General features: G+C 35.5%; 1 protein-coding gene across 8 annotated transcripts in view; it reads right to left on the reverse strand.

Annotated features, from left to right (window-relative positions):
* The window catches only part of SMAP1 (small ArfGAP 1), a 185,250-nt gene that overhangs the window by 95,423 nt on the left and 67,576 nt on the right, over nt 1-22,251 (reverse strand). For 6 of the 8 annotated variants that reach the window (XM_074037695.1, XM_074037694.1, XM_005552591.4 and 3 more), the window contains one exon: nt 4,937-5,022. In XM_074037695.1, coding sequence (XP_073893796.1) covers nt 4,937-5,019 — 83 coding nt within the window. In that variant the 5' untranslated portion in view covers nt 5,020-5,022. Of the gene's footprint in view, nt 1-4,936; nt 5,023-11,798; nt 11,922-22,251 lie in introns of those variants that run through there. The other 2 variants (XM_065543863.2, XM_074037696.1) reach the window with 2 other exon arrangements.

The following is a 22,251-nucleotide window of genomic DNA, read 5'->3' on the forward strand; positions in this document are numbered from 1 at the left end:
GTTTGAAGATTAAGACATACATAAAACACTTAGTATAGTATCTAAGAGTAAGAATTTAATATATGAATTTAGTTTTATTTTTATATACTTTGGTGCCTCAGTTTCATCATTTTTAAAATGGGGATAATACCAGTATCATCTCACAGGATTATTATAAGAATTAAATAAGCCAATAATATCTAAACAACTAAAATAGTGGATGGTACATAGTGTTATTTAAGTTTTAGCTCTTATTATGAACAAAGGTATTCTGATAGGCAAATCACTTAAAAGATAAGGTCCATGGTAGCAAGAGGAAATAGAATTACTGTATTGAGGGCTAAGATGGCTTGCATACCATTAAGTTTAAACAGATGAGTAAATGAGAAACAACAACAAAAGAACCAATGAATTTGGAGATCAGGAACTATTTATCTTCATTTTACAGTCTCCAGAAGTCATTTGAGATATAAGGACTTAATTATACTGACGTAGATCAATAATACAACTCAAAAATTTAGAAACAGAACAATAATATTTTCAGGGAGTCAGGTAAGAAATACACTATTACAATAACGGTTCAAGTTTTAATTTGGGACTTACTAAATAATATCAAATTATCCCAGAATCTTCCCCAAGTCTACAGTTGTAAAGCACTCAGTACAGCACTCCTAATTCTCCCTGTCCCCAAAACTAACAATTGATACTATACAAGCCCAGAAAAATTCCAACATTATTATATGTTTTGTCTTTTAACATGTATTTATATATTTTAAGATTTTTTTCTTTAAAAATATACCATTTGAAAGACAATTAAATTAATATCTACTCCCAAAGAACAAAATCTTCCAGTTTCAGACACACAGCACTGACAGCAGTAAAACTTTGAAAAGCTCAAAGGAGAACTGCTGATTAGCTTTGGTGCACAATAGATCTCATGGAACAGAAGTAATTAAAGTTTTTTAGATAAGACAAAATATCCTAATAATAAAAAGCTTAATGTAAAGCTTTATCATTTGTCATGCACTAGGACATGAAGCCTATAATTAACCACATCCCACATGAGAAATTACACTTTCACAGCAGCTTTTGCATAACTTTTGTAAATTGCAAAGCTTTTTAAAAAGTGACAAATCTTGTTAAGAATGCAATGAGGTCCCATATTATATGAGTTTAACTCAGTTTGGTTATACTTGCTCTAGGGATGAGACAACTATATTTATATCTATAAAAGTACAGAGATGTTAGGCTTTTCAAAGAGCAATGAGCTTTACAAAGACAGATAGATGAAAGGAAAGACTGGAGGGAGGAACAGAGAAAGGCAAGCTGGTTTTCTTACCAGCCTCCCCCCACAAAACCTCTAAATTACAGTGTTTCAGAATTAAAACAATAAAAAGTGTTGTGTTATATTAACCAAGGTAATTTTTTTAAAGGCTACAGATTACATTAGATATGGGAACTAGTCTCACAGTCCAAGAATTGTCATCTTATACTCTTAACATAAGTAATCATCTAGCTGAAACATGTTAGACAAAGACCCTCCTTAAACAAGTCTGACAACCGTATGAACAATAAAGATCAACACCTCACATAAATATGACCATAATTTGTAAAAAGGAGTAACATCTAGTGTGAAAAATTAAATAAGAATGCTTGAGGTAACAACAGCAAATACAGTTAATCCAAAAGCCTAACATAAATCATACCAGGTAATGAAAAGTTGAAATCTTCACCTAGATCTTACAAGCTAGCTGCAAAGAGTGCCAAATTATAATAACCCTATCTATTTTCAAAGGTAATCAAGACTTAAATGTGGCAGCACTGATTTTACTCAGACTACCATCATTAAATAATACTCAAGTGACCCGACATAGGAGGGAAAGTCTGGAGGCTTTAGCAAGTTTCTTCATAGCTCTTTGAGCATCTCATCCTTCCCACCCCACCCCTGACAAAGGAAATATTACACTCTATGTCACCGAGTTATTTTGAGAAATAAAAAAAAAAAAAAAAAAAGTACATAAAATGCCATCGTCAGGGCTTGGCATAGGGCAAACAAACCCTTATTAAGCAGCAAAGTTATTGCAGCTGTTGTTTCCAGTATTCTATCTTCACTGTGTCGAAGGTCAAGGAGTTACCAATACTAGACAGTAATCAATTCACTATAAAAATCTCATCTTTCCTGAAATCTATAGATAAGGACCAAATATTTTAAAATACATCAGCCAAGATAACAGAACCAACAAGGCAATATCTCATCAGCACTTTATCTCTCTAAGCTGCATCATAAAATTGGTGGTAATGAAGAAATAGCATTCCTACCAATCTGCACAAAATGGTGCATAGAATAGTTCAATAAGTGAGGATACCAATAAGATATATACTGTCCTTCCCTCAATATACTTCGTGATAATCTGAAAACAATATGGAATCAGTGTAATAAATTAAATAACTTGGAAGCTACTCTCATCCATAGGTAACACATAAAGGATGAAATCAAAATTTTCAAAAATCTCCAGTAATTTACCCTGTTATATCAAGGGACACCTAAAAAATCCAACCCAACCCAACCTCCCCACGCTGCCATGACACAAACTTTCAAAAAAGGAAGATTCTTCAATTTGAGGGGTCATATATATCAACTTGGGCTTGTGAGTGGGGGGCAAAAAAAGGAGGGATAAATTAATATAACCAGCAAGCAGCTGGTAACAACCACCTACAGTGCTGATTTGTATGCTGGGCTGTTTTTCCTTCTACCATGCTTTATTCTTCAGGATTCAGCCGTAGGCTTTCATTTTTCAGAGAAGGAAAAGAATTCTCAAGATTCTCAATAAAATCTGCAAAATAAAGGACTGCTGCCCTAAGTAAACATAACCTGACCAGCACTTCATATCATCATCCACATGCTAAGTGATTCTTCAATCTGAAAGTACTGCTCTCTTCTAGGGTCCAGACTCATGTTACCAGCCACTGAATGGGGTAACTTCATATATATGTGTAACAGAAGCATCAATCTGCCCAAAGCAAGAAAGCATGGCTCATTATCTTTCATTTCTAACTCTTAATCCTCCTGCTGGTAACGAATTCCTTCTCTCAGTGAATAAGTTTTATGGTCAACCAAGTTAGAAATTTCAGGGTTACTTTAGTGACTCCCTCAGAACCAAAGCCAATCTTAACTTAGCTTTCCCAACTTCTTTCCAATCTTTCCAATTTAATCCTGCCCATTCCCAATGCCACTATCTAACTTAGATCGTCACTGCTCATTTTGGGGCTATACAAGTATTTCACATGGTCTCTCTGCTTCTAGGCTCTCCTCCCACCTCCAACTATTCTTCCTTATGGTGGAAGTTAATGCTTCAAAACCCTTCATGTGTTTTTAAACACTTGGGCCAATGAAATGAGGTCTAAACTACTCTACATCATACTGAAAACCCTTCGCAATTTGGACTAAAATACCTTTCAAGTTTCTTCTGCCCTAAAAGGTCATGTTCTCTCATCTCTCCATACTTTTACTCACACAATTTTTTTATACCTGAAATCAACCTTCTACCATTAACCCTGCAAACTTTCTATAACAAAAACAGCCTTGGATATCAGATTGCTAAATTTGTGAGAAAGGAGTGGGGTGAGCAGAAACAGAAAAGGCCAAATACAAATTACTAACTTCTCAATTATAATTTAAAAGGTTTCTGTCCAAATGTGGAAATAAACATATAATGACCTACATCTCTGTGTGAGAAAAGATATTTCTTCCACTGGCCACAAAATTGTTTTACTATACAAATAGGTACAATATAATTGATCTTTAATAAACTACATTTTATTGTCAAAGTCACAAATGTTACCTTCAAACGGAATCCAAGCACCTACAATTAATCAGATAATCTTATTTATAAAGCAACACCATTTTGATGAGCTGCTTTTTCAAACTATGAGTTATAAAAATCCTACAGAATTATGATTTTATATTTAACAAACATAAAAAACATTAAAATGTTTTCATGGGAAACTATTCTATCCACTCATAAAGGCAGATTATGTGGGAAACTATTCTATCCACTCATAAAGGTGGATTCATAAAGCAAACATAGTTGTGCAACCTACAACAGAGTGTCAGTAGCGTAAATTACTCAGAATTTATACTATGTAGTTTGTCTTCTAAATGCCACAAGGCCTCACACAAATATAACTCCTATATAAAGATAATCAAAGATTATATGGAAATGATTTCTAAAATACTCAGGGTAGTTACAAATCAAGTCTCTAATAACAGTCTAAAATAATAAACAACATATACTTTCTAATCGAGAGATGGAGAACAGTCAAGAAGAATCAGTCATAACATTTTACACTTAGTAACAGAGATGCCCCTCAACTTACAATGGGTTAGGCTCCAGTAAACCCATCCTAAGCTGAATGTATTTTAAGTCAAAAATGCATTTAATACACCTGACCTACCAAACATAGCCAATCCTAGCCTACATTAAATGTGCTCAGAACACTAACATTAGCCTACGGTTGAGCAAAATCATCTAACACAAAGCATATTTTTAATAAAGTATTGAATATCTCATGTAATTTATTGAATACTGTACTGAATGTGAAAACAGAATGGCTACACTAGTACTCAAAGTACAGTTTCTACCAAACGCATACTGCTTTCTCACCATCATGAAGTGGAAAAATTGTAAGTTAAATCATCATTGTGATTCAGGGGTCTCTAATTACTTCTAAATACCATATGTATCATATATTTTTATGTAATTATGTAATCTGTGTACCAAATTCCTACTAAAAACCTACTATATACAAAGCACAGCTCACAGCAAGTCAATATCTACCTTTAATGAACAATAGTGTGATAAAGTTCACATCTTCCTAAATACTAACGGATAAAATGTGAACTATAAAAATGAGTTGACGTTTTTTAAACTCAAAACAAGTAAGTTTTAAAGGATACTGATCTGTCTGTGGTCTCCGAAAGTTCTCTGGAAGATTGGCTTCATAGAGTAGTCTTGCTTTAGTATTTCCCATATCTTGCATGCACTATAATAAAAAAAAGTATTTTCATTACTCACATGAACATTAAAAAGTGATTCCTGCACATACATACACATATACACAAATACCAAATAATTTATTATTTCCAATATATATTCTCCTTAGAAATATACTTTAAATCACAACTATGAAATTAATCACTCAAGTTAAAATAGAAGCATATTTTTAATCCTTCACATTTACCAACATATGTTGATCCATAGTCCATAATCTTCTAAATGTCTTTTTTTTGTGAAAACAGTACACTTACTACTTCCTAAAAGTGAATTCCCTGGTAGTTTGCAGGCAGTATTGCCATTTTTTTTTTAGTGTACCACTTGAACAATGCTCCCATTTCCAGGGCTGACAAGTTTTCTTTGTTTTGAGCTTTGAAATACCCTGGGATTCTACTTATTTACAATTAAGATCACAATGAAGTCCAGATAAAAGAGAAACAGTGCTGACCTAGAACTCTGCAGAAATGTATTAATTTCTTTTGAGTTATTAATAATAATCCCTTTGAGGAGTTTCCCTACAAAACCCCACTAATAAACTGTGCCTAATGCCCAAACTTTACATATAAGTTCAGTTCATAGAACCTCCTCCCTAAAAATCTGTGAATTCCAATGGTAAGAACCATTACTCAGTAAGCACAAAACAATTTGATAATCATTTAAACCAGTTTAATTAAGTTTCAGTGTCGTCTATGAGGAATGACTAACCAAACAGTACTTCCTTGAGATTCTTTTTAGAAACTAAGTATAAGATTTACGAACATTATAATATTATATTACATCATTTACATAGAACTTGAGTTCCTTAAAATGTTTTAACTGGTAGAGAGATCAGTTTTCTTAATTTCTTTTTCTTTCTGATTTCCCAGACACACACCCCTATGTCCTTGAGATGACAATCCAGATTTAACAGGTTACCTGACATCTGCCTTGAGTTGCAGCCCTCAAGTGTACACAGAACTATCTTTCTTCAAACAAAAAATATAGCGACTCTTCTCCCAAGAGTTTTAAAGTGCACTAAATTCCAATATACAATCACCTCTAGGTTATCTATTCTTCCTCACCTCAATGTAAGTATTCTCTCAGAGTAAACTACATTTCTAAGTCTTTCCTCTAGAGATAATGAGAAAGTGAAGTAATGGAGAGGGGAGAAAAATAGATAAAAAAGTGGGGAGGCTTTATCATTAAGCTCTAAGATGACATAGAAGGCAGAATAAACATAAGCTTCAAAATTGTGTAAAATAAAAAAATTAAAAAGGTAAACAGTATAAAGTCAGAGGGTTCTATGACATCACAGTGGTACCAGCATGAAGTTAGCATAAGAAGAGTTAATATGTAATTCTGTGTGTGGAGAGAGGAGCTGAGAAAATATCAGTATAGCTCACCCTTCCTGAAAATCGAAAAAAAATGTTTTCCATCTCAAGCACTCAAAAGATGTTGCATCTTTGTGCTGTGATGGGAATTTGTAAACAGAAGATGATCAAGTTATATAATCATAAAAACATTAAACATTTGGAAAGAACTAGACCAAGTAAAAATGTCTCTTAGTCTGCAATGAAGCGAAAAGTAATTCAGATACAGTTCACTGAGACTGCAAAAGTAAGAAAATTTGAAAAGTTTCTATCAAGCAAGCAAGAATATATAGAAATTTTAACAGAAAAGTTAATAAGATTAAAAATACTATACTATATCTCATCAATCCTCATTTACATTTTTTCACATTTTAACATCTTTGAATTAGGAATGCATCTCACAATTGATGGTGTCTAATAATTGGTATTTTTTTCTTATTAGTCCATAAAGCAGATGTGCTTCTTACAATCAGCAGTATCTTATATTCAACGACTATGACTGTACACATTTATTTAATGTAGCTCATTAATATCTTAGGGGGAAAATAAAAAATAATTAGGAACAAGGCAGACATGTACATTACACCAAACTATTAAACATTGTTCTAGTGATGTTATCCCAAATAGATAGTAACACTAAAATCTGAAAGGTAGAGGTGCTGTGAAATAATGAGTCATTTCTATAGGAGATCGCTGCCAAAAAGTGACTGGGTAAAGGTGCATGTATGGGTTTGTTAGTTGGGATTTGGGGAAACAAGAATTCAATGACATCACAGATGTACAGAGATCATTTGGTGACTATAAAAAAATACATTGGTAAGCTTAGTTTCTAGGTTTCCAAAAAGTAGACTAGAAAAGGGTGGAAGGTAGGGGAGCAGTGGAAGAACCAGTGAAAATGAAAGGTTGGGCAATTTGGAAATGAGAAGGCAGGGGAATAAAACAACAGGAGCTAATGTTTTTGGGAGGTGATAAAGAATATGGTGCAAACTAGCTGTCCTCAAGGACTCAAGGCCCTGAAGAGTAAACTCTGCCCAGTAACTAGCAGAAAAAAAAATAATTAAAATAGCATAATAGCTATAGTGACAAGCATTAGCCTCAACACTTTACCTGTATTTGCAATTTTAAATTTCAAAACAACCATGAGATAGGCATTATTATCCTAATTTTACAAGAAAAGAAACAGAATCTGTAAAGATGTTAAGTAACAGGCCTAAGATTCTATCAGTCTCCATAATTCAACTCGCAATAGAACCAACATCACCCATTAATGATTTTTATATTTCAAGCTTCATCCAGTGGAACTGGGACTATGTGCTGCAGGGTTTACTAACAGCAGGCTCTTTGTTTTAGAGGTCTGGTTTTCATTTTACAGAGAGGAAACTGAGGCACAAAAAGGTTGTATGATTATTCTACTGGGTAATATAATGCATCACTGAGATGGCTGAGACTAAGATCCAGTTCCTTCACTCCCAATCCATACCACCATGCAGCAGCTAGTCAAAATAAGTATCTAGGAAATTTTACAACATGACAGAAGATGCTATAAGTGTTACCTCTATTATTAAAACATCATTCCTGTTGTTAAAACATTATTCCTTTTCTTTTGGTTCTCTCACCAAAAATGCTTCTACTTATTCTTTGGCAATTAATTATTCAGTTTTCCAAAGCTAAGTCAAGCAGACTGGCTGCAAAAAAAAATGGGGAGTGTGGAGGGGATGACATATACTTTGTCTAAAAGAAAAACTAAGCTCTATTTTTTAAATTATTTTAAATTATGGGTAATAAACTAGCTATCTGAACCTCTACCATCCAGTTCCTATGAATCAAGCCAGATCCTAAGTACTATTTTAATACTTAGTACTTAACATCATTTTGAAACACTTACGTTTTCTAAACTTGCTTTCACTTGTCCAATAGGAGGGATAATTGTAAGGCTATCAAATAAACCACTAAAAATTCAAAGATCTTAGTAATTTTGAAAATTCTTCGGCTTTAGAGAAGTCGCATCATTCCCTGTCAGTATGTTTTTTCTCTTTATCTCACACTTCAAGTATGAAAAAAGAAAGGGGAGGACTCTGAATTACTTAAGTTAGAGTTTCTATTAAATTTATTTTTAAAATATTTTTAAGTAGACATTTATTTACTTGTTAAACTATACTTCATTTCAAAATGAAGATTTAAAAAACAAGTCAAGCATCCAGTGAGGAGAAAATGTATTGACATTCTTGACAAAGTAAGAAATGATTGTAAGACTCTGTTAAATACAAACTCAACATTCATGTTTAAGAAAAATATACTAATACACTGAGGAATAAGTGAACATGTACTTCATAGTTAAGATAAATGCCAGTAGACTGAACGTATTTTTATTTTTATTTATTTTTTCTAAGACAGAGTCTCACTCTGTCACCCAGGCTTGAGTGCAGTGGCACAATCTTGGCTCACTGCAACCACCATCTCCTGGGTTCAAGCGATTCTCCTGCCTCAGCCTCCCAAGTAGCTGGGATTACAGATGTGTGCCACCATGCCCAGCTAATTTTTGTATTTTTCGTAGAGACAAGGTTTCACCATATTGGCTGGGCTGGTCTCAAACTCCTGACCTCAGATGATCTGCCCGCCTGGGCCTCCCAAAGTGCTGGGATTACAGGCATGAGCCATCGCACCCTGCCAACTGAACATATTTTTTAAACTACTGTTATTTACTTTTCCCATTAAATTCAGTCTGTTCTCATTTAACATATGTTCCCAGAATGATGAATTTTGTACCGCACTTTTTTAATTGACTTCATCCAATTGGATCTTCATCCCTTATAATTACAAAGGAAAGCTTCAACTGGAAATAGTGTAATAAACCATTTAAGAATCCTAAACCCTACTATTAAAAGTATTTTGCCCTCATCAATCAATAATCAATGTGTTTTTAGTTTCCCCACATAACCTAGTACATACAACACATCACCAGCCCAAAGCATCACATCACTTGAAAGTCAGTATTTTCAAATATTTTTTGAATTGCTGAAATTCATCTACTGCCTAACATATTGTCGTCATAATCTAATGTATATGAAACATTTCTATTTGTGAAACTTCCTAAGTACAAAACATTTTACCCAACCCCAGTTTTAGCATTAAAACAGCAAAACCTCTATTCTAAAACAATTTTAAGTCATTTATGTTTTACAGAGACTGAAGAGAATTTGGGCTGTCAATTTAAAATTTTAACTGACATTTGCTTATCACATTTGTCTAATTTAATAAACTAAAACATACAAAAAGTAACACATATAACAAAACATGGGAATAGATAAAAAGAAAGTAGGCAGAATCAATGAGTAGGCAAGCAAATGTAATAGGAGATTTCATTCATTTTTAACAGTACCGTAAATGTTAAAAAAAAAAAAAAAAATCACTGTTTCATGTCAACAGGGCATCTCCAGTGACAAATGGCAATTAAGCAGCACACAACAGTTTTACCGAAAACAGAATCTTGAAACAAATGTGTGAAGATAAAGAGTAGGAACAGATAAAACAAAATGTGCCCAAGTTTACGTCATTGTCAGGATCAGGAAACAATAATTAAATATAATAAAAGGCAAAATAAATGACATACCACCTGAAATTCCAAATTAATAATTCATTCCCCTGAAAAGAAGGCTTGTCAAATATTTTGTTTTAATCTTCCAAAATCTTGGAAACCAGAGGTCTCTAAGTGAAGAATCTACTTCAAAGTATGGCTTCTATTTGTCCTAGACCAACTACAGCCAAATACAGTCTATTCCACGCTCAGTGGCTAAGCCTCATAAATGTGGCTTCTTGGACTTTCCTTCTTTGTACATCTCCCTTTTTCTCAGTATCTTCTTCTTACCCCTGTACTTCGTCCCTCAGATGCTAAGAAGTACCTGAGCAACAGACATTAATAGTAAAACTAAAATTCATTCTAATATATTGTTTCAGGAAGCTATCTGCATAGTTTTCACAAATTTGTATGTGTGTACTGACTTGCCCTTTGAAGTTTACTGATTGTTTTTTAAAAATGAGCTAAGTGGGGGAAAAAATAATAGAGAAGCAGATATTGCAACCGATTAGGTTACAATTAAGTTGCAATTAGATCTTCTAAATTCTCAATGGCAAAACTGCAAAATGTTAAAATAATCAGTCAAATCTTAAATATCAATGTTTAACAGAAGGATGCTACATGCCTATGTTTAATCTGGAGGAAGAAAATTAATCTAATAACTATTTAAAATAGTTTCCTACCCAACTAGATATGGTTTGGTTTTGTGTCCCCACCCAAATCTCATCTCATAATACCCACAAGTCATGTGTTGGGAAGGGACTTGGTGGGGGGTGACTGAATCATGGGGATCTGTTCCCCATGCTGTTCTCATAATAGGCAGTTCTCATGAGATCTGATGGTTTTAAAAATGGCAGCTTCGCCTGCATGCTTCTCTCTCTCCTGCTGCCATATAAGATGTGCCTTGCTTTCCCCTCGTCTTCCGTCGTAATTGTAAGTTTCCTGGGGCCTCCCAGCCATGAGGAACTGAGTCAATTACACCTCCTTTCCTTATAAATTGCCCAATCTCAGGTGGCATTTTTATAGCAGTGTGAGAACACACTAAGACACGAATTTTCTTCTACTCCATTTTCTGAGGAACTGATTGAGAGAAAGAAGAGTCCTACCTACGGGTCAAAAGATTTTTGTAAGGATATAAAAATGTATGCCAACTGTAAGTCTATGTATATATATGCATAAAATATTTGAGGAAAAATATACAAGAAACTGATAAACATGATTACTTCTATGGAGGGCAACTGAATGGCAGAGACAGAAGTGGGAGGGAGAATATTCACTGCACTTTTGTACCCTTTAAAGTTTGTACCATGTCCACATATTTTCTATTCCCAAGAACTGAATAAAATAATTAGAGGGGACTATAGTAATCCTGCATTGTTTCTAAATAAAATACTATCTAGAGGGAGCTTAAATAGGGTATCCAAGCAGTACCTGAATCAGAAAAAGGAGACTTTTACTAAGGAGAACAAAGTCTTCTGAGAAATCAAAAAGATCATGAATATATATTTTTTAAAATCTCATCCAAGCAGATCTTACACTCAAAATACATTCAAAGCATAAATATGGCATTTATTGACCATGCATTTTTCCAGTATCATCATCACCTTATAGAAACATCACTGTTGCTGATGATTAAAACTTTAAATTTTTAATGTATTTCTGTGGGAATGGGGAAACTACTTGCTCTATTATTTTCTAGTCATTAAAAGCTTTAAAACACAAACACTAGGATTTTCAACTGAAAATCTTATTTTCAGCTGAATGTGTATTTTTTTAAAAACTTTTATAAAGATAAATGAATATTTTTAGTCCCTGGATAAATTCTTCATGGCAGTAACTCACCTCTACTACTACTTGAAATTTTCCAGAAATTTTTCTATCTTCCTCTCAAAAGCCACCAGGATTTCTTGCATAGGAGCAAGCCTTTCAGGACTGGTTTCAAGATTTTTTGGATTCCAGCTGCTGGAAAAGAAGGGCCACCGTTTTTGGTCTCAGGAACTCTTTGGAAATATTTAATACAGAGTCCATTCCTTCAGTTTCATAAAACTGTTTTTTAGGGGAAGTTATTCTCTGTTTTAATTATTTTTTTAAAGAATAAATCACACAATTCAAATTTTTTAATGATGACATGGAATTAGAGGCAGCAGTTTCCATACTTTTCACAATTTCTAGATATTCTCAGATACTGATTTATCTGTTGCAGCATTTGCTAATTACTACAAACTGAGAGAATGTTTTCTTTTTTGTAAGCAATGCAATTAAACACTGTTATGACAAAATTGGAAAAGCTTCACATTACACTCTTCTGTCGTCTCTACTTAATATAATATCCATATCATTTAAAGTCCAGGTATAAACTATTCACTTTCGCTCTGGGTGCTTAAGGCCCAGCTCAGGAATCATCCTGGACTCTCCTCTCTTCTGCCAAAAGTCTTGGTTATTCTAACTCCTCAATATATTCTTTGTAGGCATCTCCTGTTTATCAAGTCCACTGCCATTACCTTAATTCAGGATCTAGTCATCTAATGCCTAGGCTATTGCGGGAATATGTTAAGAGCTCCCTACTCTCTCCCTACTATCACTCATAAGATCAGCACCAAACCAGTCACTGGCTGTAACCTTCACCATTACCTCCAATGACACATATATAACTGCACCTAGCAGTCTGGTCAAAGAACTTACTCAAACACGACATGCTTTCTCCACCTTTCTACCAGAAAGGCCCTCAGCACACTGTGGTATGCATTCACTGGTTAATAAACAAATAAAGGTTACTATAAAAATAACAGTGATACATTTAAAAAATATTAAAACCTACCATATGACCAGATAATACAATACAAAAAAAAAAAAGCCACTTTTTTGATGTGCTGAAGATCACCCACCAATTAGTTAATAGAGCCAGAAGCAGAACCCAATTCTACAGTCCCAGGACATTATTTTAACTACGCATGCTATCTTCTATCATTATTATATTCACACAAAGCAGGAAAGAAAGTGAATACACATCTAAAATATTATGTGCAATAAAATTAATAATTATGTTTCTAGATGATCCATACGTACATGTATTCATTCAACACCCATAACAACTTCCTGTACTCTACAGGGGGACTTAAGCCTTTATCCTCAAATAACTTATTATTTATTCTCTCTCAGTTCTACCTAAATTAGGGAGTTTAGAATTAAGAGTTAAATCAAGCTCTGAAACTGAGGCAATAATTAATAGCCTACCAACCAAAAAGAGTCCAGGACCAGACAGATTCACAGCCAAATTCTACCAGAGGTACAAAGAGGAGCTGGTACCATTCCTTCTGAAACTATTCCAATAAAAAAAAAGAGGGGATCCTCCCTAACTCATTTTATGAGGCCAACATCATCCTGATACCAAAGCCAGGCAGAGAGACACAACAAAAAGAGAGAATTTTAGACCAATATCCCTGATGAACATCAATGCGAAAATCTTCAATAAAATACTGGAAAACCGAATACAGCAGCACATCAAAAAGCTTATCCACCATGATCAAGTCGGCTTCAACCCTGGGATGCAAAGCTGGTTCAACATACACAAATCAATAAACGTAATCCATCATATAAACAGAACCAATGACAAAAACCACATGATTATCTCAATAGATGTAGAAAAGGCCTTCGACAAAATTCAACAGCCCTTCATGCTAAAAACTCTCAATAAATTCAGTATTGATGGAACATATCTCAAAATAATAAGAGCTATTTATGACAAATCCACAGCCAATATCATACTGAATGGGCAAAACCTGGAAGCATTCCCTATGAAAACCGGCACAAGACAAGAATGCCCTCTCTCACCACTCCTATTCAACCTAGTGATGGAAGTTCTGGCCATGGTAATCAGACAAGAAAAAGAAATAAAGGGTATTCAATTAGGAAGAAAGGAAGTCAAATTGTCCCTGTTTGCTGATGACATGACTGTATATTTAGAAAATCCCATCGTCTCAGCCCCAAATCTCCTTAAGCTGATAAGCAACTTCAGCAAAGTCTCAGGATACAAAATCAATGTGCAAAAATCACAAGCATTCCTACACAACAATGACAGAGCACCAAATCATGAGTCAATTCCCATTCACAACTGCTACAAAGAGAATAAAAAACCTAGGAATCCAACTTACAAGGGATGTGAAGGACCTCTTCAAGGAGAACTACAAACCACTGTTCAACGAAATAAAAGAGGACACAAACAAATGGAAGAACACTCCATGCTCATGGATAGGAAGAATCAATATCATGGCCATACTGCCCAACGTAATTTATAGATTCAATGCCATTCCCATCAAGCTACCAATGACTTTCTTCACAGAATTGGAAAAAACTGCTTTAAAGTTCATATGGAACCAAAAAAGAGCCCGCATTGCCAAGACAATCCTAAACAAAAAGAACAAAGGCTGGAGGCATCACACTACCTGACTTTATACTACAAGGCTACAGTAACCAAAACAGCATGGTGCTGGTACCAAAACAGATAATATAGACCAATGGAACAGAACAGAGGCCTCAGAAATAACACCACACATCTACAACCATCTGATCTTCGACAAACCTGACAAAAACAAGAAATGGGGAAAGGATTCCCTACTTCATAAATGGTGCTGGGAAAACTGGCTAGCCATATGTAGAAAGCTGAAACTGGATCCCTTCCTTAGACCTTATACAAAAATTAATTCAAGATGGATTAAAAACTTAAATGTTACACCTAAAACCATAAAAACCCTAGAAGAAAACCTAGGCAATACCATTCAGGACATAGACATGGGCAAGGACTTCATGACTAAAACATCAAAAGCAATGGTAACAAAAGCCAAAATTGCAAATAGGATCTAATTAAACTAAAGAGTTTCTGCATGGCAAAAGAAACTACCATCAGAGTGAACAGGAAACCTACAGAATGGGAGAAAATTTTTACAATCTACCCATCTGACAAAGGGCTAATAGCCAAAATCTACAAAGAACTCAAACAAATTTACAAGAAAAAAACAACTCCATCAAAAAGTGGGCAAAGGATATGAACAGACACTTTTCAAAAGAAGACATCTATGCAGCCAACAGACACATGAAAAAATGCGCATCATCACTGCCCATCAGAGAAATGCAAATCAAAACCACAATGAGATACCATCTCATACCAGTTAGAATGGGGATCATTAAAAAGTCAGGAAACAACAGATGCTGGAGAGGATGTGGAAAAATAGGAAGACTTTTACACTGTTGGTGGGAGTGTAAATTAGTTCAACCATTGTGGAAGACAGTGTGGCGATTCCTCAAGGATCTAGAACTAGAAATACCATTTGACCCAGCCATCCCATTACTGGGTATATAAATCATGCTACTATATACCCAAAGGATTATAAATCATGCTGCTATAAAGACACATGCACACGTATGTTTACTGTGACACTATTCATAATAACAAAGACTTAGAATCAACCCAAATGTCCATCAATGATAGACTGGATTAAGAAAATGTGGCACATATACACCATGGAATACTATGTAGCCATAAGAAAGGATGAGTTCATGTCCCTTGTACGGACATGGATGAAGCCAGAAACCATCACTCTCAGCAAACTATCGTAAGGACAGAAAACCAAACACCGCATGTTCTCACTCATAGGTGGAAACTGAACAATGAGATCACTTGGACACAGGGTGGGGAACATCACACACCGGGGCATGTCGGGGGTGGGGAGCTGGGGAGGGTTAGCATTAGGAGAAATACCTAATGTAAATGACAACAAGTTCATGGGTACAGCAAACCAACATGGCATGTGTATACCTGTGTAACAAACCTGCACGTTGTGCACATGTACCCTAGAACTTGAACAAAAAAAAAAAAAGAATTGGGAGTTAAATGAAAATCTTCCACTAAGTAACATCTTAACAATTTTGCTCACTCCGTTGACATAGTGATAATCACCTACATGTAAGAGAAAATTCTAAAATATGACATTTTCAAAAAAACTATTAATATTACTGATCTTATTTAAAGTTTAACCTTAAAAATTGTTAACAAATCAAGAGGAAGAAGAAACTATAGGGCACAATCTTGCACATTTCAAATTAAAAATTTGTGTACTTTTTTCCAAACGGATTGTTTAAAATGCAAATCTCTTATGAAACTTCACAGATTAAATTTTGTTATAGACAGTATCATATTTCTCTCTTTACCTCAATCTTCACATGCAGGCAATACAAAAACCCTGTGCTAGAGGCTGCTCCTATTCTCTGCTCTTCTTTGAAGATACATTTGATGATTCTAGCAAGGGTTCAGCATCAACTGAATCTCAATTAACTTAAAAAGTTAAGCATGTACCTGAGGACCTAATTTGAGAAATGTTGTTAGCTTGATCGAATTATAATGAGAAATCCTCCCACAAAGTAAGAAAAAAGGCTTTTTGGCCTACGGTTTTATTGAATAAATGTGTACCAAGAATTGTGTACTGAAAGCGTATTATGTACCTGGTTCTATAAGACACTATGAAAATTTATGCAAGGGTCAAACCCCTAAGAGATTAAATAATGCTCTAACACAGAGTTCTCCAGATTACCTTTAACTAAAATTGTATTCTATTAAATATTGCTTATCATAAAAATTCTATCACAGCAGAGATAACTTTCTAAGTTCCCAGAATCTCCCCAGAAAAAAGAAAACAGAAAGACCTAGGTAGAAAAACTAAAAATCAATGGATGACAGTTACAACAAAATTAAGTGACTGATTATCCCCACAAACCTCAAAATGCCATCAGGTAGGAACAAACCACTACAATGAACACTAAACCTGCCTGATGCCTACAACTAATGGGGAGTCCAATGGATCCGAGGAAAAAAAAAAAATTCAAGAGATATATAAACTGGAAATCACAGTGAACCAATCTGAGAAAAGCACAGGTTGAAAAGGATTTTTCCCCAGTCTGATATGGTTTGGCTGCGTCACTACCCAAATCTCATCTTGAATTGTAGCTCCCATAATTCTCACGTGTTGTGGGAGAGAAACAGTGGGAGATGATTGAATCATGGGGGCAGTTTTCCCCTTACTGTTCTCAAGGTCATAAATATGTCTCACAAGATTTGATGATTTTATAAGGGGAAACCTCTTTCACTTGGCTCTCATTCTCTACTGTCTGCCACCACACGAGATGTGCCTTTTGCCTTCTGCATGATTGTGAGGCCTCCCCAGGCATGTGAAACTGTGAGTCCATTAAACCTTTTTCTTTATAAATTACTCCAGTCTTGGCTACGTCTTTATCAGCAGCGTGAAAACAGACTAATACAGTAAATTGGTACCGGGAGTGGGGCGCTGCTGTAAAGATACCCAAAAATGTGGAAGTGACTTTGGAACTGGAGAACAGGCAGCAGCTGAAACAGTCTGGAGGGCTCAGAAGAAGACAGGAAAATGTGGGAACATTTGGAGCTTCCTAGAGACTTGAATAGCTTTGACCAAAATGCTGATAATGATATGGACAATGAAATCCAGGCAGATGTGGTCTCAGATGGAGATGAGGAACTTGTTGGGAACTGGAGTAAAGGTGACCGTCACGATGTTTTAGGAAAGAGACTGGCCGCATTTTGCCCCTGCCCTAGAGATTTGTAAATCTTTGAACTTGAGGGAGATGACTTAGGGTATCTGGCAGAAGAAATGTCTAAGCAGCAAAGCATTCAAGAGGTGACTTGGGTGCTGTTAAAACCATTCCATTTTAAAGCGGAAACAGAGCCTAAAAGTTTGGAAAATTTGCAGTCTGATGATGCGATAGAAAAGAAAAACCCATTTTCTGAGGAGAAATTCAACCTGGTTGCAGAAATTTGCATAAGTAATAAGGAGTCAAATATTAATGACCAAGACAATGGGGAAAATGTCCTCAGGGCATGTCAGAGACCTTCCTGGCAGTCCCTCCCATCACAGGCCTAGGGGTCTAGAAGGAAGAAATGGTGTTGTGGGCCAGGCCCAGGACCCCCTGCTGTGTGCAGCCTAGGGACTTGGTGCCCTGCATCTCAGCTGCTCCAGCTGTGGCTAAAAGGTGCCAATGTATAGCTCAGGCCATGGCTCCAGAGGGTGTAAGCCCCAAGGGTTGGCAGCTTCCCTGTGGTGTTGAGCCTGCGAGTGCACAGAAGTCAAGATTTGACTTTTGGGAACCTCTGCCTAGATTTCAGAGGATGTATGGAAATGCCTAGATGTCCAAGCAGAAGTTTGTTGCAGGGGTGGGGCCCTCATGGAGAACCTCTGCTAGGGCAGCGTGGAAAGAAAATGAGTTGTGCAAGCCCCTACACAGAGTCCCCACTGGGGCACTGCCTAGTGATCTATGAGAAGAGGGTCACCATCCTCCAGACCCCAGAATGGAAGATCCACCAACAGCTTATACCATGTATCTGGAAAAGCCACAGGCACTCAACACCAGGCTGTGAAATCAGCCAGGAGGGAGGCTATATTGTGCAAAGCCACAGGAGCAAAATCACAGGGGTGGAGCTGCCCAAGGCCATAGGAACCCACCTCTTGCATCAGTGTGGCTTGCATGTGAGACACAGAGTCAAAGGAGATAATTTTCGAGCTTTAAGATTTGACTGACCTGCTGGATTTCCGACTTGCATGAGTCCTGTGGCTCCTTCATTTTGGCCAATTTCTCCACTTGGAACAGCTGTATTTGCCCAATGCCTGCACCCCCATTATATCTAGGAAGTAACTACCTTGCTTTTGATTTTACAGGCTCATAGGTGGAAGGGACTTGCCTTGTCTTAGATGAGACTTTGGACTATGAACTTCTGAGTTAATGCTGAAATGAGTTTAGACTTTGGGGGACTGCTGGGAAGGCATGATTGGTTTTGCAATGTAAGGACATGAGATTTGGGAGTGGCCAAGGGTGGAATGATATGGTTTGGCTGTGTCCCCAGGCAAATTTCATCTTGAATTGTAGCTCCCATAATTCCCATCTGTTGTGGGAAAGACCCAGTGTGAAATAACTGAATCATGGGGGAAGTTTTCCCCTTAACTGTTGTTCTCTTGGTAGTAAGCCTCATGAGATTCGATGGTTTTACAATGGGAAACCCCTTTCACTTAGCTCCCATTCTCATCTGCTACAATGTAAGATGTGCCTTTCAGCTTCCGCCATGATTGTGAGTCCTCCCCAGCCACATGGAACTGTAAGTCCATTAAACCTCTTTTTCTTTATAAATTACCCAGTCTCAGGTATGTCTTTATTAGCAGTGTGAAAACACACTAACACACAGTCCAATAACAATTAAGTGTGAATGGGCCGCAATAAGCTTAGAATGGGGAGAGACAGTCTAGCCCCTAAAAACTCTCATAACTGACTATGAAGTTTCTCTTCCAGGATAGGGCCCCAAACTGACAAAAAGAAAAAACCTGGGAATTGACTCAAAATTGAGCAGGACAGGTATAACAAGAGATAATACAAAAGGAGATGGTCCAGATGAAAGTGCAAAAAGGGAAGAGAACAGGAACATCTGAACAGATGGCCTTGCTTTTTTTTTTTTTTTTTTGAGACGTAGTCTTCCAAGTAGCTGGGACTACCGGCATGTGCTACCATGCCCTGCTAATTTTTCTATTTATAGTAGAGACGGGGTTTTGCCATATTGGCCAGGTTGGTTCGAACTCCTGACCTCAGGTGATCCACCTGCCTCAGACTCCCAAAGTGTTGGGATTACAGGTGTGAGCCACCACACCCAGTCATGCCCTCGTTTTTAAACATTTCATGAAAACAACAGAAGAGGGAGGTATGTGAAGTTAAAAAAGCTATCTTGAATAGGACTTCCTCCTAAAAGTAAAGGAAAATTAATACCGCATAAAAATGATCAACAGAAAGAATCAAGATAAAAATCTCATACAAAGTTAATATAAAAAAGAGTAAGAACAATAGCTTTACAATGAAACCACACCTAGAAAAAGCTGCCCAAAAAAACAGATTAAAACTGTAATCTACTAATTCAGAACTAGCTAAAAGACATGTATGTGATGAAAAAACACATAAAATTAAAGACATGGACAAATAGAACAACCAAATTTGAAATTTTAAAATAAGAAATATTCAGAATTAAAATGACAGAATCAAGAAAAAATTAGAAATAAAAGAAAAAACATTTCAGAAATAAACATTAAACAAAATGAAACATGACAACAAATAATAGTCTAAGAGAAATGGAAAGGCAAAAGAAGGAAAAAAATTGTAATTAAAAAAAGTAATAAAAAGGATCCAAAAGCAAATGATAAATATTGCCGTTAGGCAATAAAGATCCAACATACAGGTAAGAGGAGTCACTGAAGAAGAAAACTAAAACAAAAGAATATTAAAAATAAACTGTAGTTCAAAAATAAATAAACTGTAATTCAAAAAACTTCACTGAAACAAAAAAAGACATAAAACTACGTACTGAAGGAGCATACCATATGTAGGTATTTTTGGTCTAAAAGAAACTCACTTTATATTTAAAGATATAGTTAAACACATAAGCACAGAAGATTTATCAAACACCGAGCAAAGGAAATCTGCAGTGGCTACTAGTGTATGCATAAAAACTGATACATCTACACAACTGCTGTGCAACAAAAGATAATGTGAACCAGTTATATCATTTTAAATCTCGATTAGCCTCATTTAAAAAAATTAAAACAGGTAAAATTGATTTTAATTATATATTTTATTTATGTTTCTCTTCTGCAGAACTCACATGGAAAATACTAAACTTATCTCACCTTCATCCACAGACTTAAAAAATAGTGTCGTGAAAACTTTTTGCAATAAACTGATAATCTAATTACTCATCAATAGCTAAGACAGCACCTAAGAGAAAGGATCAAAGCAATACATTCTTGGAATCCGCTCTAAGTAAAACAAACTTGCACATCTTATGTAAAATTTAAATTTCGACTGCCTATCAATATACTAGGTTCTCTCCAGTTCCAGATTTTTATTTTTTAAAGACAGCAGAGGTACCATACAAATATTGTACTTTAATGAACTGTAAGTCATTTTATTTGAAAAATTAATGTGCTTCTAAATAATAAAATTTATTCCAACTTTACTTGAAATAACTATGTCAGAGAGTGAAAGAGCAGAAAACTTCTTTAATGTACTTAGCCACTCATCTCCTCTTATAATCCTAAACATCTCAGTTTTACCACTGAATATTGGGACAACATGACCACTAACATAAGTAGTGCCTGTCGTTTTAGTTGCTTTTTAAGCTACAGTAAAATATTTATGGTATCTACCAATACTCTTTTCCTATTCACTCTGTATCTGGCCTGACTGAGAATTTAAGTTGAGGCCACAGAATATAGCAAAGCTTACTTATGAAGACTGATGAAAACCCCTCATTTTGCCTTCCATAAGAAATTTTTTCTAGGAAAGGTCAAAAGTTTAAATTAAGACAAGCAAGTCAATACTATGACATAGGTATTGCTAAGTTAAGCTAAAGACTATGCAGTTAGCTCATAGGTTTTTCTAGGAATAACTAGGTTATAATAGAAATCTGTATCCACTGTTTTTTTTTTTTCTTAATAGAAAATATAAACAGCAAAAGCGTGTGTTCAAAAACAATTCTTCCAGATTCAGAAAAAAAAATCTGTCTTACAGATTTAACCTGAGAATCTTTTCACATTCTTTTGACTTATGTAAGAATGCTAACATATTTTACTCTGAGGTTGAATTTCACTTTTGGTAAAAGCTGAATCACCATCACTAACCATGATATAATTTTTATGCAAAAACAAGAAATGAAAATGCTTTTGGAACTGCTATGGTAACTAAAGAAGACTGAGTATACAACTAAAACATTCTCAACAATGGAAGAAACTTCAGAGTCATCTAAACTACTCCTCATCGGCCTACTGAATGCTTAAATCCCGGCCACATGTTTCCAGGTAGTTGTCCAGCCTCTTTACAAACCATTACAGTTAACAGTAAACCAACCTATCTTCCAAGGCAATCAATTTCATTTCTGGACAGTTTTAAATATTGAAAAATACTGCCTTTCTAGTACCTGCATTTCCAATATTACCTTGGAATTTTCATATGCTAGCTTAAGTCACCCCCCCTAAAGCTGCTGTATTTTTGGAATTTTAAAGCGAAACAGGAACATGAGGTGAAAAAGACAGCGATCAAGAAACAAAAAAAGACTACATAAAAATAAAGGCTAAATGGGAAGGGGAGTGCATGATTCTTTTTTCTCCATTCCCCATTCATTGCTAAGGATAATAAGCATTATCTCAGAATTTAATCAAACCAAAGAATCATCTCAACATTCCAT

Source organism: Macaca fascicularis, chromosome 4 (genome assembly GCF_037993035.2).
Source record: "Macaca fascicularis isolate 582-1 chromosome 4, T2T-MFA8v1.1".
Taxonomy (NCBI): domain Eukaryota; kingdom Metazoa; phylum Chordata; class Mammalia; order Primates; family Cercopithecidae; genus Macaca; species Macaca fascicularis.